The 26,716-nt window shown below is 44.3% G+C and overlaps 1 protein-coding gene across 2 annotated transcripts in view; it reads right to left on the bottom strand.

Annotated features, from left to right (window-relative positions):
- AP1M1 (adaptor related protein complex 1 subunit mu 1) overlaps positions 1 to 26,716 on the bottom strand; it is an 80,139-nt gene that overhangs the window by 50,089 nt on the left and 3,334 nt on the right. Inside the window, exons 1-5 of one of the 2 annotated variants that reach the window (XM_073546444.1) lie at positions 25,079 to 25,299; positions 20,321 to 20,477; positions 18,627 to 18,694; positions 4,556 to 4,686; positions 2,967 to 3,114 (exon numbers count right to left, since the gene is read on the bottom strand). In XM_073546444.1, coding sequence (XP_073402545.1) covers positions 2,967 to 3,114; positions 4,556 to 4,686; positions 18,627 to 18,694; positions 20,321 to 20,477; positions 25,079 to 25,120 — 546 coding nt within the window. In that variant the 5' untranslated portion in view covers positions 25,121 to 25,299. Of the gene's footprint in view, positions 1 to 2,966; positions 3,115 to 4,555; positions 4,687 to 18,626; positions 18,695 to 20,320; positions 20,478 to 25,078; positions 25,300 to 26,716 lie in introns of those variants that run through there. The other variant, XM_073546454.1, reaches the window with a different exon arrangement.

The raw sequence follows: 26,716 nt of genomic DNA, 5'->3' as shown, positions 1-26,716 counted from the left end.
CAAATAAAAGGAACGGAGGGGAGACATGGAACAGAATCAGGCAACCTCTATAACATTTAACATAGAAATAATTTAAAAGGGAGTCTGTCACCCTCAAAATGCCAATTAAACTGCATAAACATGGGTGAAGAGGAAGCAGCCCCTACAAAAATCATACCGGTGAGATACAGCTTAAAGGGAGCCTGTGAGCAGGATTGTGCACAGTAACCTACAGACAGTGTCAGGTCGGCGCCGTTATACTGATTACAGTGATACCTGGGTGATGAAATCCGTCTTGTGGTTGTTGCTTAATGCTAAGGCTGTGTGCACACATTCAGGTTTTTTCGCATTTTTTTCTCTTTTTTAGCATTTTTCCCTTGCAAAACCGCATACATTAAGCATCCTATTACTAGAATGCATTCTGCAATGTTTGTGCCCATGGTGCGTTATTTTTCCGCAAAAAAACGCATCGCGGAAAAAAAACGCAGCATGTTCATTAATTTTCATTAAAATCTGCGGATTTGCCACTATGTTCATTGTATTAGGATGCTCCGCAAAAAAATCGCGCAAAAAACGCGATAACGCGAAAAAAATGCGGCTTTCCTGAGGAGTCCTGTTTTTCTCAGGAAAAAATCTACTTACGTGGGCACATAGCCTTATTTTTAGTTTTGAGTTAATGATATGTCCGTGCTCTGGGGCGGCCTGTGGTGGGGTCTTCATGTGGTGCTCTGATTAGCTATTCATCTGATTGCTTCTGACAGGTCACTGATCCCTCACTGACCTGCCCCATAGTTTACATAATGAATGTATAAAAAAAAAAAAAAAAGTCTGCAGGCAGCATAATATGCGTAATGTACATATAATTATTATGATTGAGGTGATCCTGACATTTAAAAAAAAAAAAAAAAAGAAAATCAGTTTGAAAATGGCACCGCCTGCGCAGTAGCAGCTATTGAATCACATCTATATACACAGATAGCTGCTACTGCGAAGGTGCGGTCATAATAATTCTATGCACTTTACACTTATGATAAAGCTGAAGCGCAGGTGCCAGGGCCAGTGCCCGCATGCAGAGGGTTTTGTTTTTTGTTTCATTATGCAAACTAGGGGGCAGGTCAGTGAGGGATCAGTGACCTTTCAGCAGTCTGCACTATGAATACCTAACCTGAGCACCACATGAAGACTCCACAGACCACCCCGGGGCAAGAGCAGATCATTATCTCCAAACTACAAATAAAGATTACACAACAACCACAAGACGGATTTCATCAACCAAGGTATCAATCAGTATAACAGCGCCGACCTGACACTGTAGGTTACTGTGCACCATCCTGCTGACAGGTTCCCTTTAGCGTAATATTTAATGAAAAATCCATTAATTTACAAATGGGGGTGCTTCAATGCACCCTCCTATTTCCATAATACAGCCAGCTCCTTGTCTTGATTGACAGCACTCCGTTGTAAGAGTGTACAAAACCTAAAATAAGTCTTCTTGTCTGCACTTGCATACCGATACACTCCAAAGTATCAGTGCAGGCATGCACACAATATGGCTGCGGGTATGTTCTAACACCTGGCTTCTGCCTGTCTGAGGCCGCTGCTCAATGCACCCAAAAGTGTAGCCAGAGGCTTCACTGGCCAGGAGATGGCACTGTGACATCCACCTGCTCTCTGCTCACTTCAATGTTCCTCCGCTGAAGCCACTTGAGTGGCGGCCAAGGAGGGGCCAGGAACCAGATGTCAGAGCGCATCCACAGCCACATTAGGAGATCACCTGCACTGAGAGTTGGGAGCGTCTTACTGAGATTACTCCAGTGTGCTAACAGAGATACGCAAACTGATTTTAGACAACATTCACTCTCATCAATGGAGCGAATCATCTGTCTATCAAAAAAAGGTACTGGATTTTAAGATGCAAATAAGACGGCGTAACTATGAACCAAGGCATAGGCCACACCAAGGAAGCACTGAAGAGCCCAATGGATTGTGATTACACAGGAATGATAAGAGCAGCTTGTCAGGTGATGTCAGAGAGGGGGCCGGAGATAAGCAGCTATTGTACAGAAATCAATGAGCTGGAGAGAGGTGGCTGGGATGGCAACTACTCTCCAGGAATGTAGCTATTGCCAGGGTCTGGTGACCAAGCTCCAAGGAAACAAGCTGTACACTGTGTAAGACAAAAGCACTCTTTGCAGGAGAATGACAGCAGATTGAAAAAGTCTTGTTTTTTTGCCCACATAGTCTAATTAATCTCGTCCCGTGGAAGCGTGTTTAACGCAAAACGGCCGTAGTCCTGTTTCTTGCCTGCATGCCTGCACTCAAACTTTGTCCATGTATGCTTTTCTGAAATAAAGGACTTAGGTTTTTTATGATGCGGTAAACGGAGTGTGCTGGTTTTTTCCTTATTTTTTGGATAGTCTAATTAATGCCATTTAATAACTTGAGAATACCCCTTTAAGTCTGGATTCACATGAGTGCTAACATTTCCATACTAACAGACAATTGAAAATGACAGTGCTGAATCCAATCAATTGATGGAGAGCAGCTACACCCAGTGCACCCTTCCCACCTACTTGCCAAATTTAAAGTCTTTGTCATGGTGACTATCATTTAACCAAAAAAAAATAAAAACACTACATCTGGTGCCATTTTTTCCAGCAAATATTGTGTAGTCTATGGCAGAGGCTCCAAACACTACCTAACATATACTGCATGATTCCTCAGGAGCAGCCTTTACAGGCAGCTTCGCCCTGGGTTTTGGGGATCTGCGACACTCCTCACCTCATTAGAACATGTCTATCGGAAAGTAGGCTGGAAGGTCTCAGACCACCACCGCACAGTGTGTATAGATTAATCTGAGAAGCCATTTTACAGGGGAAAAAAAAAAAAGAACTGGAATTCTGTGAAACCATGAAAGAAACTTTAAAAAAGTTATTTTAAAAATGCATCTCATGACCTGGCCATCTTTTACGGATGCAGTCACTTACAAGTAGATTGACCGACTCAATCACATCCAGAAACACTTCATTTTTTCTATATTTTATTCCCTCTGATCTCCAAGAGACAGCATTGGTGACTGTGGCAGGAGGGCGAGGAGCTCCAGTTTCCAGCTTATGTCCTTCTTGAGTGATGTACCTTCACAAATAAGACAAATAGAAGATTGTTTTTACGTATATATTTCTAAAAATTTCCTTGCAACTTGTGTCATGGATGACATAACTGCGCTTTAGAAAACCCAAGTAGTAATGTGGACACGCTTTAATTTGTTCAAGACAAATAGTTCACAGACAACATAATATTTACACTGAGGAATAAACGCTGTTGTAAAAAACTTTCAAAAGGTGAAATTCACTTGATATTGATCTTCAGAAAGCAACAGCTATCTTTAGGAGATTACACCTGGAAAGGCTACTCTTGGCTCTCCAGCAATTTCAGTGGAGTGGGCCTAGTGCCCCCTGAGGAAGCCAACGTGAAACGCGCGTTGGAGATGTGCGCGTGGCACCTCAGATAAGAACATGGGTAAGAGCTATTAACTGTCAGGTGCATGAGGCCATTATTAATGTCGGTAAGGAGTCTCAGGATTTCACCATATGTAATATAATTGTATCTCCTTTGATATGCTCTCATGCCTCCACAGTATTATATTCGAAATATGTAGCACTGTCTCTATATTGAGATTAATTTTATTATGCTCTCCCTGATCGCACTATATATTTGTGGTGCAACGCCCCTCTCTTTTCTGTACCCGGTCTCTGCCTTGAACAATGTTACCTTGAATATACAGGGTGGGCCATTTAAATGGATACACCTAAATAAAATGGGAATGGTTGATATCATTTTCCTGTTTGTGGCACATTAGTATATGGGAGGGGGGAAACTTTTCAAGATGGGTGGTGACCATGGCGGCCATTTTGGATCCAACTTTATAAAATGGCCCACCCTATGTAATCATGAATTAAAGTCTTTCTTTGTATTATACTTTGGACTATATACTCCATTTATTCTGTATGCAATTATACGTCTGCCTTACATCCCTTTGGCATACATTTGATATTTAACAAAAAAAAAAAACAAGTTAAAAAAAGCCACATACAGTTTCCTATGTTAATAGATGCAATAGATACTTAAAAACGAATGCCTTAAAGATGGCATCCATATGGCATTCTTTTTTTCTTCTTTTTAGGAGGTAGTGGAGGAATTTATTGAAATCTATGACAAGTCAGACACAAAATATTGGTTGCTGATATTTTCTCCACATAGACTATTGGTCAATAAGGAAGAAGGTTCGTGTGAACTAGCAAACAAACTGATTAACGCCGCTGTGCGTTCATTTTCCACAATCACGTGTGAAAGCACCCACGAGGCGTTTAAAAAGTTATTTGCACCCAAAAATTGTAACAGTGAAAATGAATGCCTGTTCTAGAAAAACACAAGCCCTCAAACAGCTTAAATGAAAAGCAAAGAAAAAGTGGTGGGTCTCAGAAAGTGGCAAGTAAAAAAAAAAAGAAATAAAAAAAATATTAAAGTGATATATTTGAAGTAAACCTTCCAAACAGATGAAATTGTTAATACTCACTCTTGCAAAATTTTGCTATCAGTAGTTTGTGGGTAGCCAAAATCCATTAATTCATCTAGCAACTCGTATATTATAACAAAATTATCCCGGATACTTTCTTCTTCCAATTCTTTGAAATATTCAGAAAATACCTAAAAGCAACAAGAATGTAATAGTTAAATGTCCAAAGGCACATAAAATGCATCATTCATCTTTAAAATGCAATTTTCAATACAGTTCTTGGAGCACTTTGGTAACAAGAACTAGGAGTGCATTCAGCAGGAAGAAGTGTAAAGCTGTGTGCCCACGTTGCGTTTTTGTAAGCGATTCCGCAGCGTTTGTGCCGGATCAGACTCTGCAGAAACGCTTACAAGATGCTTCCAATTAATTTGCATGCATTTTTGGCTTTTTGTGTCAATGCATGCGTTTTTAGCCGCTCAGGAATTGCTTAGCGTCTAAAAACGCAGCGTTCTCATTAATTTCCGCATAGCTGAGCGTTTTTAGCATTCCCCCAATGTTCCCAGAAATCGCGTGTCAAAAAAAACGTCAAAAACCTCGCAAGAATCGCGTGGAAAAAGACACGCGTTTTCTGGGAAAGGGGATGCGATTCCTGAGCGTTTAAAAACGCTAGCGTGGGCACATAGCCTAAAAGTTATGTACAGATGGGAGGTTTTATTTTAAGAAGATTAAAGTTTTTCAAGTGAAAGCCACTAAAAAGGAGTTATCCAGGGCTATTTCATTCCTTTACTACAGCCTAAGAACTAACAGGTAGGTAGTTGCTAACTGTCTGTTGTGCCCGGCACCGATTTCTGCCGGAACAGAGAGGTGACAAAACGCTCCTGCCAGTGCTTCAGCTGACATCACATCGACAGAGCAAAAACTTCTCTTCCGTTCTGCTCCGTTAATGGGGAGCATGAATGACATCATGCGGATCAATCAGCGTGACGCCGGCAGTCACACCTCATCGACACAACAGCAAGGAAGAAGAGCTGATGCTGAATCGCCGGCAGGAGCAGTCGGTGACTGCAATGTACCGGCGCCGGTTAAAACAAGCAGGTAGTTGCCTACGTTAGCACCTACCTGTATGCTAATTTTTAAGACCATAGTTAAAAAAAAAAAAAAAAAAAATAGTCCTGACCAACCCTTTATTTCATGACTAAATTAGAAAACTGCTGTGTTTCTGAAAACTGCAGCATGTCACTTTTTTCAGAGTTTTAGCAGCATTTTTTTCACCCATAGAAACCAATGAGAAAGTTCAAACAAGCTGCAAAAACGCAGTCATCAATGCAGAGTTTTTGGTACATGATGTGAAACCCATTGGGATCCTGTCTATGCCTCATTTCGCCTGTTTCTGATGAGTGGAACTATTATAACGTGTAATTTAGAAACAGTTTGTACTACACTTAGGCTACTTTCACATTAGCGTTTATTAGGGTAGCTAAGCTAACACTAATGTGAAACCAGCCTTAGATCGTGCACGGCGCCTGTTCCCCTTTTTTTCTCCCTATCTTTTAGGGTCAGTTGGATTTATAATGTGTGAAGGTAAATAGTGCCCAACCAACCACTTAACATCCAATGACGGACATAGTCCCTCACTGGACACCTCTCCGGCGATGACCCAGCACCTTTTCCGGCATATGACAGTTGATCTGATCAGCTGACGTGTGCCCAGAACAGCCGTGGGTGGAATCGCGATTCACCCGCGGCAGTTAACATGTTAAATGCTGGTCAAACGCTGACAGTGGCATTTAAAATGGAAGTGCATATTTACCTCCTACCATCAGTGCCTGTGTCACATGACCGTGGGTCGCTGATGGGTTGGCACAACTACCCGGGGTCAGCAAGAGACTCCAGTGGCTGTTAATGCTGGATCGCTATGAGCTCCACCTGGTGGTCGGCACTCATAGCAAGTGCGCATATCTGCTACATAAAGCAGGGCTGCAGCCCTGCTCTATGTAGCAGAGGTGATCGGACAACTGCAGCTTCTAGGCTCCCATGGAAACTATTGAAGCAAGAAAAAAAAAAAAAAAATGTTTAAAAATATTTTTTTAAAAAAGTTCAAATCACCCCCCTTTCACACCATTCAAAATAAAACAATTAAAAAAATATCAAATGTACACATATTTGGCATCGCCGCCTTCAGAATCGCTCAATGTTTAAATCATTGTATAAAAAAAGAATCCAATAAGTAAACAGTGTAGCAAAAACAAATAGAAACGCCTGAATTATATTTTTTTTGTCGCAGCAACATTGCAATAAAATGCAATAACGGGCGATCAAACGATTGTATCTGCTCCAAAATGATATCAATAAAAATGTCAGATCGGCACTCAAAAAATAAGCCCTCACCCAGCCCCAGATACTGAAAAATGGAGATGCTATGGGTCTCCGAAAATGGCAACTTTTTTGTAAAAAAAAAAAAAAAAACTTTGGAATTTTTTTTTCACCACTTAGAAAAAAATAACCTACACATCGTTTAGTGTCTATGAACTCACAATGATCTGGAGAATTATAATGGCAGGTCACTATAAGCATTTAATGAACCTAGTAAAAAAAAAAAAACAAGTGTTTTGTTTTACTCTTTTTTTTTTTTTGCAATTTCACCGCACATGGAATTTTTTTCCCGTTTTCTATTACAGGACATGTTAAAACCAATGGTGTTGTTCAAAAGTACAACTCGTCCCGCAAAAAAACAAACCCTCACATGGCCGTATTGACCAAAAAATAAAAAAAGTTACGGCTCTGGGAAGAAGGAGCGCCATAAATGAAACTGCAAAAACCAAAAATACCCCTGATCGTTAAGGAATGTGAACAATGTCTTACCAACTCAAAGCCCGATCAATTCAACTTCCCCTGCCCATTTTTTTAATGAACCCATATGAACTTTTTTCAGACAAACATTTTCTACTAAACAATTTGATCAAATTGCCCTTGTGTCCAAAAATGTTTTATGGTTTCACATACACCTCGCCTAACACTTTGTACTGGTTCATGATTGCATGGTGGAAACACAACAGAAATTTGGGATCATTAAAAACGCAGCAAAAAAAGCCAATAAAACCTGGATTTTGTCTTCAGCTTTTTTTTACTGCCAAGAGATCAGGGTATGGCTGCAGAAAAAGCAACATAATTAAGAACAGTGTTTGGAGCTTTGTTTTCCCAGCATTTTTGCATTGGACAGTGCCTACGTCTGAGACGATTCCATCAGGAGCCACTTTGAAGACGTGACATACACTTTTTTTTCCCCACCAGGCATTTTACAAAACCTGCAAAAAAAATACACTTAAAACACTGTATAGATGAACTGCAAAGTGGTTTTACAATAGAAATGAACAGGAAGAGTGTATTAAGAATTTTTAAAGAAATTGCGCAGGATTTTTTGCAGGGGACAAACCCCCAAAAACCTGTGTGCACGTAGCCTTCATTTTTACCATTCCTTTACCATAAATGTCTAGCTTTGTCCAACATGCGATTCTAGCCTAAAGCATATTCTCATTTCTGGGGTGCTTAAAGGGTCTTGCACATCTCTGAACAAGGTCTATCATGTCACTGCAGTACTGGAGCCTTTAGGCTTGTAATCTCCAAAGGAAAGAAACATTAAACTTTTTTTTTTATTTAAATGATACAAATCTGAAATTTAATTTTCTTTTGATTTTCCTAAAAAATTGTGTTTACAATGAAACTGTTATTATTACTAATTGCATAATCAGTGGGTGTAGGCTTCCGTGAGCATATATACACTATATTAATGCTGTAGCTGGGCATCAGTTGTGCCATGCAGTAGTGTAAGGCTTCTTTTACACTTACCATGTTTTTGCACCCCGTTTTTGCGGCCCCAATAGATTTCTATAGGGCCGCAATATTTCCACGGAGCGCCGTATTTATGACCGTGAAAAAAAGATCGAGCCGCTCGATCTTTTTCACGGCTTACGGACATGGCCCCCATTGAAAATCAATGGGGCCGCAGAAACAATGGAAGTTTGTTTTTGTGGTGCACCGTGGACTTCCGGTTTTGTGGAACGCCGTTTTTTTTTCCCAATACTTTTTCCATAGCATTTGAAACCCGAAAAACAGCAATCCGCAAGATTTTTGTGATCCGTTATTGCGGCAGACCGTGAAAATTGCGGCCATACGGCCTGCAATAACGGGACGCAAAAAACCCGGTAAGTGTAACAGAAGCCTTACAAAGATCACTATCAAAATTTTAAAAAAAAGTGATAAAACCAGAAGAGGTTTGCACTCTGGTGAATACAAAACAAGCCTTCATTTTCAATGTCCACAGATTTTTTTATTCTCTATAAAACAAGCAATCAATGTTTTGTATTAAATATAAGCAGGGGCCGGCTGACTCTTGTCCAGGAAACTGTACACTCTATTATAAAACATTTTTTGCCCCAGATCTTAAATTTGGGCATCAGTCTAATCTTCAGACAAATACTTTAACTTATTTTAGAGCTGTACAGTACTCAGACACCCCTACTTTCTTGCCCAAGTCTCAGTGTAAAATAAGAAAATCTATTACTCAGGTCCCACACGTGCGCTTCCTATGGTCCTGTCATGTGAGCGCTGACCCGCTGCAGTTTATACTACATGTCAGAGCAGATGAGACTTCTGATTATGTCACATACAGGGGGGGAAATATGTATTTGATACACTGCCGATTTTGCAAGTTTTACTACCTACAAAGAATGGAGAGGCCTGTAATTTTTATCACCGGTACACTTCACCTGTGAGGGACAGAATCTTAAAATAAAATCCAGAAAATCACATTGTAAGATTTTTACATAATTTATTTGCATTTTATTGCATGAAATTAGTATTTGATAAAATAGAGAAACAGAACTTAATTTTTAGTACAGAAACCTTTGTTTCCAATTACAGAGGTCAGATGTTTCCTGTAGTTCTTGACCAAGTTTGCACACAGAGCAGCAGGAATTTTGGCCCACTCCTCCATACAGATCTTCTCCAGATCTTTCAGGTCTTTCCCTGTGCAACATTGAGTTTCAGTTCCCTCCAAAGATTTTCTATTAGGATCAGGTCTGGAGACTGGCTAGGCCACTACAGGACCTTGAAAAGGAGTAACTCCGTTGCCCTCGCTGTGTTGTTTCGGGTCATTGTCGTGCTGGAGGACCCAGCCATGACCCATCTTCAGTGCTTTTATGAAGGAAAGGAGGTTGATGCACAGAATCATGTTATACATGACCCCATCCATCCTCCCTTCAATACGGTGCAGTCGTCTTGTTCCCTTGGCGGAAAAACACCCCCTAAGTATGACGTTTTTCCGCACTATGTTTCACGGTTGGGATGGTGTTCTTGGGGTTGTGCCAATACTGGCGAGTGGAGTTGATACCAAAAAGTTCTATTTTGGTCTCATCTGACCACCTGACCTTCTCCCATGACTACTCTGGATCATTCAAATGGTCACTGGCGAACTTCAAATGGGTCTGGTGCTTGCTGGGCTTTGTGCAGCACCGATGCACAGATTGGCACCTGTACCTGTAAACATCGGGATGCCAGCCAACGATCGCAATTGCTGGGAAAGTTTGATGTAGTCATTTTATATGATTTGCGTCATATATAAAACATTGTTTCTCCTCCGATCTTCTGAGCATTCATAGGAGAAGCAGTGTGATAACTGCTGCTAACAACAGCTGTGTCAGTGAGCAATCTTGTTATACCGTAAAATCACTCTCACACTTTTCCCAGTTAGTCCCATCAATTTATTGGTTAGGATGCAAGGTTAGATATGGTAGGTGTTTGGTATTAGTTAGGATGTAAGGTTAGATATGGTAGGTGTTTACTATTAGTTAGGCAGTAAGGTTAGATATGGTAGGTGTTTACTATTAGTTAGGCAGTAAGGTTAGATATGGTAGGTGTTTAGTATTACCGTATATACTCGCGTATAAGCCGAGATTTTCAGCCCATTTTACAAGGCTGAAAGTCCCCCTCTTGGCTTATACGCGAGTCATATACCGGGGGTGTCAGAGACCATACTCACCCCCCTCCTGGCACGTCTCTGCAGGCCCTGCTTCTCTGTAGGTCTCCTGTGCCTGTGTTCAGGATTACGTGGTACCGCTCATTAAAGTCATGAATATGCACATATTCATGACTTTAAAGAGCGGTATCACGTAACCGCTGAACGACGGAAGACGACGACCAAGGGAGAAGCAGGGGCTGCAGAGAAGACCGTGCGCCAGGAGGGGGTATGACGGGGGGCAGAGCAATATTCACATGTCCCCGTTCCACCGCCGTGCACCGCTCTGTCTACGGGTCCTCTGGCTGTGACGTTCAGCAGAGGGCGCGATGACGTAGTCAGTGCACGCCCTCTGCTGAACGTCACGGCAGAGCCCCGGAGACACAGCGGCGCTCAGCGTTTGATCGGGGACCGGTAAATATCGCCAGTTGCCGGGGGCCTGAGCAAGCGGCGACATCGGCACCTGGCCCCCAGCGAGAGGTGAGTATGCCATTTTTTTTAAAATTTTTTATTAATTGCAGCATCGGCAGCAGCAATATATGGGGGGTATTTATGGAGCATCTTCCTGGGCAAGCATTAACCCTTGTGCAGCAGCATATAGGGGGTATTTATGAAGCATCTTCTTGGGCCAGAATTAACTCTTGTGCAGCAGCATATGGGGTTTTTTTTTTTTTTTATCTATGGAGCATCTTGTTGGGCCACCATTAACCCTTGTGCAGCATTTTATGGGGGGTATTTATCTGTGGGGCATCTTCTTGGACCATCATTAACCCTTGTGCAGCACCAACCTCGGCTTATACATGAGTCAATAACTTTTCCCAGTTTTTTGTGGCAAAATTGGGGGGGGGGGTCGGATTATACACGAGTATATACGGTAGTTAGGATGTAAGGTTAGATACGGTAGGTGTTTACTATTAGTTAGGATGTAAGGTTAGATATGGTAGGTGTTTAGTATAAGTTGACTAGATAAATTAGATTACTCCTAATTAATATTTTTATATTCTTAAAATTAAAATAGACAGGATTAGACTTAGAGTATAAAGAGAAGATATTTTTATCCTCATCTCGATCCACACAGATGCCACAAGGGCTATTGTAGAACTAGGATCCAATACACCAAAGCAAAAACCTGTATCAGTAATTGATTACAACAAATACATGGGGTGTGTGGACCTTGCAGACCAGGTTCTACAGCCATATCAGGTATCACAAAAATCATATACCTGGTATAAAAAGTTAGTCATTTACTTATTTCATGTGGCCACATATAATTCTTTTGTGTTATACGCTTAACTGCTCTATAAATGGAATCCACAAACTTATTCTAGGAAAAATCTTTGCTCCATTAGTCAAATAGAACTTCTTCCTCAGTGATGTTGCCGAACAGTACTGCACAGCCACATATGGGGTATTGAAAAAATTGGGATATTTTCCCACGTAAAAAGTGGGTTTAAAACATTTTAGTGGTAAAAATGTATTTTTTCTTTCTCACTCAATGGTATAAAGTTCTATAAAATCAATTTCGTTGAGCCATGGAGGGGAGGGAAAAAAAAAAAAAAAAAAAAAAAAAAAAATCAAATTTTCCACACAAAAATGAGTTTTAGCCCCAAATGTTGTATTTTCACAAGAGTAACAGGAGAAGTTGCACCACACAATTTCTTGTGCAATTTCTCCCAAGTACGCCATGTGGGAGAAAACTACTGTTTTGGTGCACGGCATGACTGGGAAGGGAAGGAGTGATGTTTGACTTATTGAAAGCAAAATTTGCTGGAATCATTAGCTGATGCCATGTCGTCGCATTTGGAGAGTCCCTGATGTGCCTAGAGAGTAGAAATTCCTCACAAGTGACCCCATTTTGGAAACTAGACCCCTCAAGGAATTTATCTAGATATGTGGTAAGCACATTGAACCCCCAGGTGCTTTGCATAAATATATAAAGGTGAGCCATGAAAACTGAAAAAAAAAATTTCCCCAAAGATTTTTTTTTAGCTCCAAATTTTTTATTTTCACATGTTCAAAAGGGAAAAATGGACACCAAAACTTGTTGAGCAATTTCTCCTGAATACACCAATATCCCATATGTGGTTGAAAACTACATTTGAGGCACAGTGCAAAGCTCAGAAGGGAAGACACAGCATATTGGAGTTCAGATTTTGTTGAACTGGTTTGAGGGTGCTCTCTCACATTCATAGAGCCCCTGAGGTGCCAGAAAAATAGAACTCCCCAATAAGTAACCCCATTTTACAAACTACACCTCTCAATTTATCTACGGATGCAGTGATCATATTGACATCACAGGTGTGTCACAGAATTTTATTGGGCAAGTGAAGAAAAAATAATTACAGTATTTTTCAGACTATAAGACGCACTGGCCCATAAGACGCACTGGCCCATAAGACGCACTGGCCCATAAGACGCACCCCAAATTTTAAAAATAAGGGAAAAAAAATTAATGTGTCAAATGGGGGTCCGTCTAAGGCTAAGTGCACATGTAGCAGAAAATTTCTGCTTAAAAACCTAACTCCCTTCCCAGAAACCGTGCGTTTTTTTCAGCGCATTTTCTGCGTGGTTTTTGCGCAGAAAGCGCGGTTTTTGCTTTTTTCAGCGCGTTTTCAAAACGCATAGAACTAGCCAGAAACGCGGAAAAATCCGCAAAATTAATGAGCATGCTGCGTTTACCGCGATGCGGTTTTTTCGCAGTAAAAAACGCATCAATATGCACAAAAAATGCAAAATGCATAGAAATGAATGGGAAGCTTATTTTTAGCGGTTTTTTTGGAAAAACCGCTAAAAATACGCTGTGTGTGAACACAGCCTTACAGTCCGAATTCAGCTTACGCGGTGAGGATCAGCATCACTGGTGGAGCAGGGTCACAGGAGATGTTCGGTGGTCTGGAAATATGACTCCCATCCCAGGCTGGTGCAGCAGGTGCGGTGGCCTCCGGGAAATCCTATCACAGGCTGGTGCGGCAGGTTCCGCGGTGGTGCTCAGGGCTCCGCCAGCAACTTGTGAAAGCACAGAGGCCCCGCATATCCATCGCTGCGATGCGATGGCCCTCCGGGAAATCCCATCCCAGGCTGGTGCGGCAGGTTCAGTGGTGGTGCACTGTGGTGCAGGGGACATCTTGTGAAAGACCGGAGGCCCCGTATATCCATTGCTGCGATGTGGTGGCCTCCGAGAAAAAGGCCGCCGTTGTCGGGATCTCAATCTGAGCATGCGCCGCGCCCCGGCGGCTATTTTCCCGGAGGCCACTGCATCGCAGAAATGGATATGCGGGGCCTCTGGGTTTTCACAAAAAGCTGGGGAGCCTACCCCCCAACTACCCCCACACCACCGCCAAACCTACAGCACCAACATGGGAGGGGAGTGTGAATAATCGCCCGGCAGCGTAGGACCGGGTCAGCCGCAGAATCACCCGACTCCTGCTGCCGTCACAGTATTTGTACGTATAGTCCGACTATAAGACGCACCCACGTTTTCCACCAAAATTTTTTGGAGAAAAAATGGGTAAAATGGCACCAAAATTTGTCCTACAATTTCTGCCGAATGTGGAAATACTCCATATGTGACTGAACAGTAATGCTTAGCCATAAAGCAGGAATCGGGAGGGAGGGACGGAAGGCTATTTTGATCCTGGAGAGCAGAATTACTAGAATAGTTTGGAGACTCCATATACAGAGTCCCTAACTGCTAGAAAAGCAGAATCCCCCTTCAAATGACCCCATTTTGGAAATTTTGTCTCCATGGGTTTTTTCCAGAAATAAGCAGCGGTGGATGTTGCGGAGTGAAAATTACAAACTGCCATTGTAGAGCCCAGTACATTGAAGTGCCCAGTTCATGCTTCTGGAGACATGCACCTGTTAATTAGGAAAGCTGTCATTGATACAGAAATGCCAAACATGTGATCACTAAATGTGGTTTAGGCACACTGTGGGGCTCAGAAGGGAGGGGGCATTTGGATTTATGAGAGCAGAATTTCCTTAATTTGTTTTGGACGGCTAGGCGCTATAACGCTTTTGTTTGTACTACTCCTAAACCGTGTTCCAAATTATTATGCAAAAAGAGTTTAGGAGTGATAAGGTTAGAATTTTTTTGTTTGTCATTTAAACTCATTGATGGTGATGTGTGTCAGGGCTCTTTATATCACTGAAAGCAATTGCAGGTACCTGTGCAAATTAGTTTGGCAGGTGTGTCCAAATAAAGGCAAGACTACTTAAGAAGGCTGTTCCACATTATTAAGCAGCCGACATTTTTTGCCAAAATGGGAAAGAAATAGGATGTGTCGGCTGCTGAGAAGCAACAAATTGTGGAGTATTTAGGTCAAGGCATGACTACAATCAACATTGCCAAGACACTTCATCGTGATCATCGCACAATCAAGAAGTATGTAGCTGGTTCCCAGCACACACGTGTGCGTGCTGATAAGGAAAAATTGAGGACTCTTTCCAACAGGCAATTGCGTCAGGTTAAAAGAGCAGCTGCAAAAATGCCTTGTCATAGCAGCAGACAAGTTTTTGAAGCTGCTGGTGCCTCCAACATCCCCCGAACAACAAGATGCAGGGTCCTTCAGAGGTTTGCAGCTGTGCGTAAGCCATCCTGTCGACCACCTCTATCCACTGCACACAAGCAGAAACGGCTCCAGTGGGCCAAACGATACATGAAGACTGACTTCCAAACTGTTTTGTTCACCGATGAGTGCCGTGCAACGCTCGATGGTCCAGATGGATGGATTGGAGGATGGCTGGTTGATGGACACCCCATGAAAACACGGCTAAGGCGCCAACAAGGAGGAGGTGGAGTAATGTTTTGGGCTGGAATCATGGGGAGAGAGATTGTCAGCCCCTTTAGGATCCCTGAAGGGGTAAAGATGAACTCCATAATCTATGTGGAGTTTCTCAAACAGCACTTCCTGCTATGGTTCAAGAGTAAGAACCGTGCTTTCCGCAGCAAAATCATTTTCATGCATGATAATGCACCGTCTCATGCTGCAAATAACACATCTGCATCTCTGGCTGCTATGGGAGGACAAACTTATGGTGTGGCCACCATCTTCCCCTGACCTCAACCCCATTGAGAACCTCTGGAGCATCATCAAAAGGAGTGTCTATGATGGCGGGAGGCAGTTCACATCTAAGCAACAGCTCTGGGAGGGTATTCTGTCCATATGCAAAACAATTGAAGCACAAACCATTCAAAAACTGACAAATTCAGTGGACGAGAGTGTTCAGAAGCTTCTTTCCAACAAGGGGTCCTATGTGCAAATGTAACATCACCTAGAATAAAGTTTTGACTTGAAAACTGTTTGATTTCATTCTGTAATAAGCTGATAATGCTTATAATTTCACAATTTTCCATTTTTTTGTTCAAAATAAAAAGGTTGAAAACTCTGCTGTGCATAATAATTTGGAACATGCATTTTGAGTGTTTCTTATTTTTAAAAATATACTGTTTTCATAGGCAGTTTGTTCAAAAACATTACAATTATACTAGAATATTAGATGACTGGAAAATAACAATGACTGCAATTCATATAGGTAATTTAGAGAAAATATGAGGAAATATTTTTTGCATAATAATTTGGAACACAGTGTATATGTCTGTTAACCAATGACAGAGTTGAGCGGGGACTTGCTTTTTTTTGGTAGATTGAATTGAAGTGTTTGTTGGGAACATTATACATAATATTTGGTATCACAATTATCCGGCGCTCTACGCTGAGCACTTACATCAGGGCTGAATGGTTCCTTCCCCCCCGAGGGATCCATTCACTATAATGCAGCAGCAGAGTTAGGGCCCCGTCACACACAGCAATGCACCAGCGATCCCGACAACGATATCACCTTGTCAGGATCGCTGGTGTGTCGCTACATGATCGCTGGTGAGCTGTCAAACAGGCAGCTTCACCAGCGATCAGGACCAGCGACACGCGGGTAACAAACGATGCACGTCGCTTAGTTACCAGCGCGCTGATGCAGGGAAGAGGTAACCAAGGTACACATTGGGTTTCTAAGGGGCACGCGGCACTTAGAAACCCGATGTGTACCTTGGTTACCAGCTCCCTGCATCAGCGCGCTGGTAACTAAGGTACACATCAGGTTTCTAAGTGCCGCGCGCCCCTTAGAAACCCGATGTGTACCTTGGTTACCAGCTCATGCTCGCTGGTCTCCCGCCTGTCACACGCAGCAATGCGTGCTGGCCAGCGGGAGACCAGCGACCCCAAAAATGTCCAGACGTTTCAACAAGATCAGCGATACCCGGCAGGGGGGCCGGTCGCTGATAGCTGTCACACACAGCGATCTTGCTGGTGAGATCGCTGTTGCGTCACAAAACTTGTGACTCAGCAGCGATCTCGCTAGTGAGATCGCTGTGTGTGACGGGGGCTTTACTCTGGACTCCGTCTGGCCTGTGTTCAGCATAGTCCTTTACAGATGTGCCCAAAACTGTGGTGGATCGCGTTTCTGTGGAAGGACAGCGCTGGATCATAGGTGGCCAGACAGCGTCCACAGTGCCTCCATCCGCCTCATTACAGGGAATCTTGCACCGAGTTCCATCTGAATCACGTATTTCAGAGATTTACACGGAATAGAGCACAGAGCACAGGATAAATGTGCTCCAAGCCTTACTGTGATCTTTGGAAGGCAGAATGAACAAATCAACAGAAGGTGAAGAATTGGTTTTATTTATTTTTTACTCTGTTCCTCGTGCATTATCAGACGGGTTAAATGCCTGCGATCGGTGTTAGTGCTGAATGTGAAGGTTGCTACCGTGTGACAGCTCTCATAGCGTCGACACCCGCATTTGATCACAGCAGCACTCAGCGTGATCATGGCAGCGCAGTATATACGGCGACTTGAGGGAACGCAGCTCCCTGGTACCATATATATATATATATATATATATATATATATATATATACTGCGCATGTCGAGAATGGGTTAGGGACACAATTAAAAAAGTTTGCAAGTTGCTAAATTTTCTAACTTTTCACAAATAAACAAGTCATATCGAACAAGTACAATATGTCACGAGAAATCAGTCTCAGAATCACTGGGATCAGTTGAAGTGTTCTAGAGTTATTACCACATAAAGTGACACTGGTCCAAATTGTAAAATTTGGCCTGGTCATGAAGGTGAAAACAGGCTCTGACGCGAAAGGGTTAAAATGGGTTGCATTTCCCTTTATTGTGCGTGTCTGTACTTGCATTTTCAATGGAAGAGCAGTTTCTTTCTCATGTCTACAAACAGCAAATTTTTACACACTTTCAGTCAGGGGGACGTATGGGCAATGTTTTCTTCCACCGTTGTAATACAGCTATATGTAGGTACCACGTCGACAAGCAGTTTTACCACAAATCCATGTGTTTTCAAATTAACTGCTAATGACCAAACAGCTTGCCTGCAAAAATCCACAGCTATTCACAATCAATAGGAAAACCACTGTGTTACTGCCAAGTGTGACGATACCCCAACGTAGATGAAACTTAAAGTACTGTCACACTTAGCGATGCACCAGCAATATGACGCGGTCAGGATCGCTGGTGCATCGCTAAGTGGTCGCTAGTGAGCTGCCACACAGGCAGATCTCACCAGCGACATCGCTGGGGTCGGGGGTCGCTACTTACCTGTCAGACAAGGCGATACTGACGTCCTCCCGCCCGCGTCGCTCGTCTCCACAGCAGGAAGCTGACGACGGGAAACGGTCCAGGACATTGTCGCGCGATCAGCGATAAGCAGCGGGGGAGGCGGTCGGAGGTAAGTATCACACATAGCAATATCGCTAGCAATATCGCTGCTGCATCACAAAAACCAGTGACGTTATAGCGATATTGCTAGCGATATCGCTATGTGTAACGGGCCCTTAACTCCAATCCCAGCCTTTCGGCCACAAAATGATAATAACCCTTTAACATTTATAGCCACGTTACATATTAAAACTAGAGGCAATGCTTGTTAAAATGATGCACACTGTTAACAGCAAAACACCTGTCTGGTTTACCCCATACGTGCATTAATATGACGTCATCTTACCCACATGACTGTCTTCATGCATTACAGATCATATCTCATGAAGCCTCAGCCACTGTAAAAGGGTAAAAGACAAAACGAACTCTTCTCACCTGAACCACCTTGTAAAGGAAGGAGAAGACCAAGGACACACAAGCATTCTTTTTGGAGGTTGCAACCACTGGAGCACTGCTAAGGTTAATACAACGGCAAGTCAAAGGTTTACAGAACATGCAATACAGGACTAAAATATCTTAGAAGAAATACTTGGAGACATTGCATGCATAAAGAGGGAATACATCAACATAAGTCTACAGAACTGAAAATACAGTTTGGTCCAGAAATGGGCAAGGTTTAGCATTTTAGACTTTTACTAAAACATATTTAAGATACAGTTAGAGAATCAATCTGGGCTTAAAGTGCAGACTCTCAGCTTAAGGCCAGGGTCATCACATGAACGTAGAGTGTCTCCTGCGAGACAATCCATTATGTAAATGACACTGCAATCAAACTCTGATCAGAGAGTGTCAGCTGACTGTGCTCAGATTCTCTAGTCATAGAGCTAGTGTAATAGAGGTGTTAAGGTCATTCAATTCAGTCGATCATATATGAATATGCGCATATTCATGAGTTTTAATGAGCGGCACCACGTGACCGCTGAAGGCAGGAAGAGAGAGCACGGGGAGAAGCTGGGGGCTCAAGACACAGCGTCAGGACGGGTAAGTATAGCGATACTCACCTGTCCTGCGTCCATGGCTGCTTGCTGCTGTCTTGTGTCTGTCATCGGTCAGTGACTTCAGACAGCAGAGGGCGCGGTGACGTCGTTAGTGCGCGCCGCGCCCCCTGCAGTCTGAACGTCACTGACTGATGACGTAGCAGATAGCGGTGAGCAGCCATGGACGCAGGACAGGTGAGTATCTGACACCCAGCGACGGAGAGGTTAGTATGTCATTTTTTTTATTTTTACATGCTGCAGCAGCGGCAGCACATGGGGAAATAATCTTAAGGAGCTTCTAATGGGGGCAGTATATGGGGGAACAATCTATGGAGCAACAATCTATGGAGCTTCTAATGGGAGCAGTATATGGGGGAACAATATGGAGCTTCTAATGGGGGCAGTATATGGGGGAACAATATGGAGCTTCTAATGGGGGCAGTATATGGGGGAACAATATGGAGCTTCTAATGGGGGCAGTATATGGGGGAACAATATGGAGCTTCTAATGGGGGCAGCATATGGGGGAACAATATGGAGCTTCTAATGGGGGCAGTATATGGGGGAACAATATGGAGCTTCTAATGGGGGCAGTATATGGGGGAACAATATGGAGCTTCTAATGGGGGCAGCATATGGGGGAACAATATGGAGCTTCTAATGGGGGCAGCATATGGGGGAACAATATGGAGCTTCTAATGGGGGCAGTATATGGGGGAATAATCTATGGAGCATTTCCCACCCTAGGCTTATACTCGAGTCAATAAGTTTTCCCAGTTTTTTGTGGCAAAATTAGGGTGGTCGGCTTATACTCGAGTATATACGGTACTTATCTTTCACCTTTCATGCCTCGACATGTCACCCCGTATCTTGGCTATCAGAAAGCCCAGATGGTATGCCTGGCAGTGGAGCGGTGTCGATATACCTGCATGGGACTCACTCAACCAATGTGACGTGGCATTAGGTTTGAGGGGCAACTAATGCCCATTTCAGAATTTTAATACATATCTTACCCTTCTCCCAGTTTAAAGAAAGTCATGGAGAACCTCTAACTGGAAATGTACCTCTATTCTAACCAGAGAAAAAGGATACAATATAAATTATTGTGTTTAATCCACATGAAGCGCACTCCGCCATGAGCCAAAATGGGTGAAAGTGCCCCTTCCTCTTCTTTCTCCATTAAGATCGGCATAAAGTGTTCAACTTCGGACATGTCCACATCTCCACGGTAATTTCGACAAATGAGGACCTGAAAGAATTTTTTAAAAAAAGGGCCGATTAAATATAACACATTATTATGAATACGGTAAATGAAGTAGGAGGCAATTCAAGGGTAAAAAAAGCAAAATGTCTGCATTCTATGTAAGTCAAGGCACATCAAAGTGAAGACTGACATTAAAGGGAATCTGTCACCTCATTTTTGCCCCATGAGATGCGGCCACCACCATCAGGGGCTTATCTACAGCATTCTGTAATGCTGTAGATAAGCCCCCGATGTAACCTGAAAGAGAAGAAAAAAAGAGTTAGATTATACTCCCCGACGGGGCGGGGGGGGGGTCTGCTGGGTGTCGCGGTCCGGCGTCTCCTATCTTCTAGCGATGACATCCTCTAGCGCAGGCGTACTTTATTGAGGGCAGAGCAGAGTACTGCAGTGCACAGGGGCCAGTAAAGGTCATAGAGGTCCAGCACCTGCGCACTGCAGTACTCTGCTCTGCCCTCAATAGAGCAGATAAAGTACGCCTGCGCAGGAGCCGCGGCAGAAATAAGAAGGAGGACGTCATCGCTAGAAGATGGGAGGCACCAGACGGGACTGCGGCACCCATCGGACCGGACCTGACCACCAGGTGAGTATAATCTAACTCGTTTTTCTTATCTTTCAGGTTACATAGGGGCTTATCTACAGCATTACAGCATGCTTTACAGTAGATAAGCCCCTGATGGCAGTGACCGCATCTCATAGGCCAAAAATGAAGTGACAGATTCCCTTTAAAAAATTAATGTGGTTTGCTCACTCAGCCATACAGCATGATTCACATTACACATCCCCGAGATTACTACAGCGAGCACTGACATATAAAAGGCAGCACGTACTGCTCACTAAGCAGCCTAGCACCGCATGGGCCCCAAGACTCGTAATCTTTTCCGGCTCAGATTTAGAGAAAGTCCTGTACATAGCCTGCTGAACGGCACAACATGTGAGCTGCTTCAAGTGACAAGACGCAAACAAGCATTCACTTAGAACACACCCAAAGGGCTTTCGTTAAAAAAAAAAAAAAAACAAACATCAGCACTGCCTATCATATACTGTAGCGCACGGTAAACCAAGTCAGGTAGAAGGGGCGAATCGAAAGGTTGCCAAGAAAATCGGATTTACAGGGCTACAGCGGACAAGTCCCAGCTGCTTCTCTTCCCTATGTCAGAATGCGCCATCATGAAAAGCCCTTACACATAATCCAGAATAGTCTCCCAAACTGCACAGAGCACCTTCCTACAGTGGGGGTGACCACAGACCATTTCTCCGTTCTCATTTTGGCTGTTGATGTTGGACACTTTTGCATTTTGTCATTGCTCTCACTTGGCACATCAATGCAAACTGTGGCAAGAAGGGTAGCTGTGTTTGTCATCAGTGTGTCCAGAGCATGGAGCAGATACCAGGAGACATTTCAAGGGGCCATAGGAGCAGGACTGATACCTCCTTCTTTGTGCAAGGAGGAGCAGTGCCATAGCCCTGAAAAATGACCTCCAGCAGGCCACTAACATCCATGTGTCTGCTCAAACTCTCAGACACAGCCTCCATGAGGGTTCTATGAGGGCCCAATATCCACAGTTGGGCTTACAGCCCAACACCATGCAGAACAAGTGGCATTTGCCAGAGAACAGCAAGATTGGCAGATTCGACATTGGCTCCCTGTTCTCTTCACAGATGAAAGCAGGTTCACACTGAGCATATGTTACAGCCTGGAGAAGCCGTGGAGAACGTTCTGCTGCCTGCAACATCCTCCAGCATGACTGGTTTGGCAGTGGGTCAGTAATGGTGAAGGGAGGCATTTCTTTGGAGGGCTGCACAGCCCTCCATGTGCTAGCCAGAGGTACCGTGACTGCCATTAGGTACTGGGATGAGATCCTTAGACCCACTGTGAGAACATATGCAGATGCACGGGGTTCCTTCTGATACATGACAATGCCAGGCCTCATGTGGCTGAAGTGTGTCAGCAGTTCCTGCATGAGGAAGGCATTGATGTTATGGACTGACCTGCCCATCCCCAGACTAGAATCCAAATCAAGCACATGTGGGACATCATGTCTCGTTCCATCCACCACCTGTCCAAGAGTTGACTGATTCTTTAATCCAGGTCTGGGAGTAGACCCCTCAGGAGCATGCCCAGGCGTTGTGGGGAGGTCATACAGGCATGTGGGGGCCACACACACTACTGAGCATCATTTCCTTGTCTTTACCAATTTCCACTCAGGTTAGATCAGCCTGTAATTTGATTTTTCACTTTGATTTTGAGAATCAATCCATGGGATATTAATTTTGATTTACATTGATCATTTTTATGTTTTATTGTTGTCAACTCACTCCACTATAACGAATAAAGACTTGCAACTGGAATATTTCTTTCAGTGATATCTACAATGTAGTATTTCAGAGTTACATTTATTTTTTTTAAGCAATGCATTTGGCGCCTATTGTTCTGTTTAGAAAAATGCCAGTGAACCAGTATGTCGCCAAGTTATATTACTCCTCTGTCGATTGCTTGAGCATGGTAGCCACCAAGTCAGTGGGGGGTATATAGTTATAGCTGTCTGATCACTGATATACAACTAGCCATTGTAAATCTTATTATACTTCACGATTAGATAATATTGGATTCTATTCTTCGCAATTTAACACAAACGGAATTTATTAAAAATAAGGGTACTGGAAAAGGCACTTACAGACCGCGGGCAGCATTTTATTACTTAAATACCTTTATTTTAGCCTAAAAAGACTTCACTCCCCCTCTGTACGGCGAGGGACGCCTCCCCTTCTTACTGACAGGCTGGAGCGGTGATGACATGAATACAACGCATGGGACGTCTGCAGCCAATCACCGGGCTCAGCAGTCTAGTGCGAAGTATGTTGGGGTCACGCAGGGCAGGGGTCTATTCCAATGCCACCGGCCAAGAAGCCCCGGCGGGCAGCACAGCGGATTTTATTATGTTTAGGCTGAGTTAACACGTCGCTGTTTTTTCACGTTTTTGCGGCGGTTTTAAACGAGCGATTTTGCCGCGAAAAATGAGCATCCCATGCAATCCTATGGAATTCCGCAATGCTGTGCTAATGCTGCGGTTTTTCTGTGGCAGAATCGCTTCGCGGTAAAAAACGCAGCATGCGCATTAATTTAGCGGAATCGCGGCGATCCTGCACCCATAGGAATGCATTGTTCCGCTTACTTCCCGCATGTGGCTGTGCACACCATGCGAAAAGTAAGCAGAACACTTGCGGATGGTACCCACGGTCCGGAGGAGAGGAGACTGTCCTCCGGGCTCTGGGTACCATATCCCTGTAAAAAATAGAATTAAAATAAAAAATATTGTTCTCACCTTCCGACGTCCCGCACAGCCTTCCCGCCTCTCTCCACGCTCCCAGTCCCAGTAAGCCTTTGTGAGAATGACAGCGATGACGTCGAGATCTTGCGGGAGCGCGACGTCTTGCAGTCATTCGTGCAAAGGATCACTGGGACCGGGAGCATGGAGAGAGGCGGGAAGACTGCGCGGGACGCCGGAAGGTGAGAACAACAATATTTTTTACATTTAATCTTTTACTACTGAGGCTGCATAGGCTGCCTCAGTAGTAAAAAGTTGGTCACACTTGTAAACACTATGTTTGACGAGTGTGACCAACCTGTCAATCATTTCTCCAAGCGATGCTCCAGATCACTTGGAAAATGCTAGTTTTATCTGCGGGAATTTAAAATGCAATTTTCCCGCGGAATGGAATTCCGGAATTCTCACGGTAATTTCCGCTACGTGTGAACGTAGCCTCAAGGGCATGTCACACTAAGAGATATCGCTAGCAATATCGCTATAACTAGTGACGTTATAGCGATATTGCTAGCGATATCACTGTGTCTGATACTTACCTACAACCCGCTCCCCCGCTGGTAATCGCTGATCGCGCGAGAATGTTCAGGACTGTTTCTCGTCGTCAGCTTCCTGTGGCGCTTCCTGCTGTGACGACGAGCGAGGCGTGGACGCGGGCGGGACGACGCAGGATCGCCTGGTCTGACAGGTAATTAGCGACCCGCGTCCCCAGCGATGTCGCTGGTGAGATCTGCCTGTGTGGCAGCTCACTAGCGACCACTTAGCGATGTACCAGCGATCCTGACCGGGTCATATCTCTGGTCGGGATCGCTGGTACATCGCTAAGTGTGACAGTACCTTCATAGTGAGCAAGCGGCAGGAACTTAATAACAAAACAGGAGAACTCGTCACACATCAGTGCTCAGTCTACAAGCTCACATTCTGGGATCAGGACTGTCTGACAGGTGATTTATCCAGTCGCCTCTGTTCACACCGGAGCCATCAGTGTAGTGTTTTCACAGCAGCCTTGAAAAACTGATCCCCTCTCCATCACCCTTTACTGCCTTATAAAGAGCCAAGTCAGACCTGGCAGTGTGAATGAAGCCTTGCGGCTTGTTGTGGAGGCGCCCAGCTCGGGGTGAGCGGCAGGCCTCTCCCTTTGTGGCCAGTGCTGAGGCAGGGAATGGCCAGCAGCACCCGTGATCATGGCTCCACACTGGGGAACCCGTGACTGCAGCACACGCCGCGGTGCCCGGAGATGCCAGCCGTGTGACAGCCTCTCACCTTGCCCTTCAGGTCCAGCACGTAGACGGCGCTGGCCGACATCCTCCCACGGCCGTGTCCGCCTTCCCGCGCGCTCCACCTGCAGCAGCACAGAGGCCTCAGTCCCTGCTCATCCCCGTTATACCTCGGTGTAGCGGTCTGCGTTGCTCACAGGAAGCGCCCTCGCATCCCTTCCGGGCATCCCTGTCATAGAGCCCTCCACACTCAAGATGGCTGCTCGGAAACGACATTGCTCGTCATCGCTGTGAGGCAAAAAGCCAGTCCCCTACCAACATGGCGGCCGCCGGCCTGCGTTCATGTCCCCTGACCCCACAAACACCGTGGTGGAAGCGAAGCCTGGCCAACTCGTTACTGAGCCTGTGCGGTACGCCCGAGGCTGTGTCCTGCAGTGTGTCAGGCGGCAGGGGACGGGTGTACAAATGCATGGCCGCCCCCAGAGGCCAATAATACCTACGACCAGTATGCACAGGGTTGATTTATTGAGCTCCTCTCTTCTAGTCCCCTCTTCTACCTTTTTAATGAGTTTTTATGGAATTTCTCAAGGTTTTAATGGAGCAGACGTCACCGGTCAGACAGGAAGGGGTTAATGGCGCAGACATCACCGGTCAGACAGGAAGGGGTTAATGGCGCAGACGTCACCGGTCAGACAGGAAGGGGTTAATGGCGCAGACCTCACCGGTCAGACAGGAAGGGGTTAATGGCGCAGACCTCACCGGTCAGACAGGAAGGTTCTTTACATTGTTCTATATTTTATGGATTAGGTTAAAATTCTTTTTTTTTTTTCTCTGATTTATAAATCTTACATTTATACTTTCTGTAATACAAATAATTACACTCAGCGCTGATTGTTCAGTGTCACCAGAATGTGGCGTCTCCCGTCTGTCCACAGCCGCGACATTGTGAGAAGTGGGAGGAGCTTCATTGGGAGAAAGAGAGCACAACTGACATAACAGAGAGCAATCGACAGTCATCATAAAAGAGCGCAACCGACAGTCACTGTAAGAGAGCGCCACCAACAGTCATAATAAGATAGCACCACCGACAGTCATCAAAACAGAGCGCAACCAATTGTTATCATGAAAGAGCGCAACTGACAGTCACTCTAAGAGTGCCACCAACAGTCATCATAACATAGCGCCACCACCAGTCATCATAATAGAGCGCAACCGACAGTCACGGTAACCGAGCGCCACCGACAGTCATCATAACAGAGCACCACCAATAGTCATCATAACAGCAGCAGACAGTCATCATAAAAGAGTGCCACCAACAGTCATCATAACAGCGCAACTGACAGTCATTATAAAAGAGCGCCACCAACAGTTATCATAAAAGAGCGCAACCGACAGTCACTATAAGTGAGCGCCACTGACACTCATAGTAGAGCCTAACCAACAGTCACGGTAACAGCGCCACCGATAGTCATCATAACAGAGCGCCACTGACAGTCATAAAAGAGCGCCACCGACAGTCAACATAACAGCACAACTGACAGTCATCATAACAGAGCGCAACTGACAGTCATCATAGCAGAGCGCAACCAACTGTCATCGTAAAACACCGCAACCGACAGTCACCATAACAGAGCACAACCGACAGAGTCATCATAAAAGAACGCAACCGACAGTCACCATAACA

This window comes from Dendrobates tinctorius, unplaced genomic scaffold (assembly GCF_039654945.1).
Source record: "Dendrobates tinctorius isolate UK_male_01 unplaced genomic scaffold, ASM3965494v1 ptg000011l, whole genome shotgun sequence".
Classification (NCBI taxonomy): Eukaryota; Metazoa; Chordata; class Amphibia; order Anura; family Dendrobatidae; genus Dendrobates; species Dendrobates tinctorius.
The sequence above is the reverse complement of the archived record's forward strand: the minus strand, read 5'-3'. Positions and strand labels throughout refer to the sequence as shown.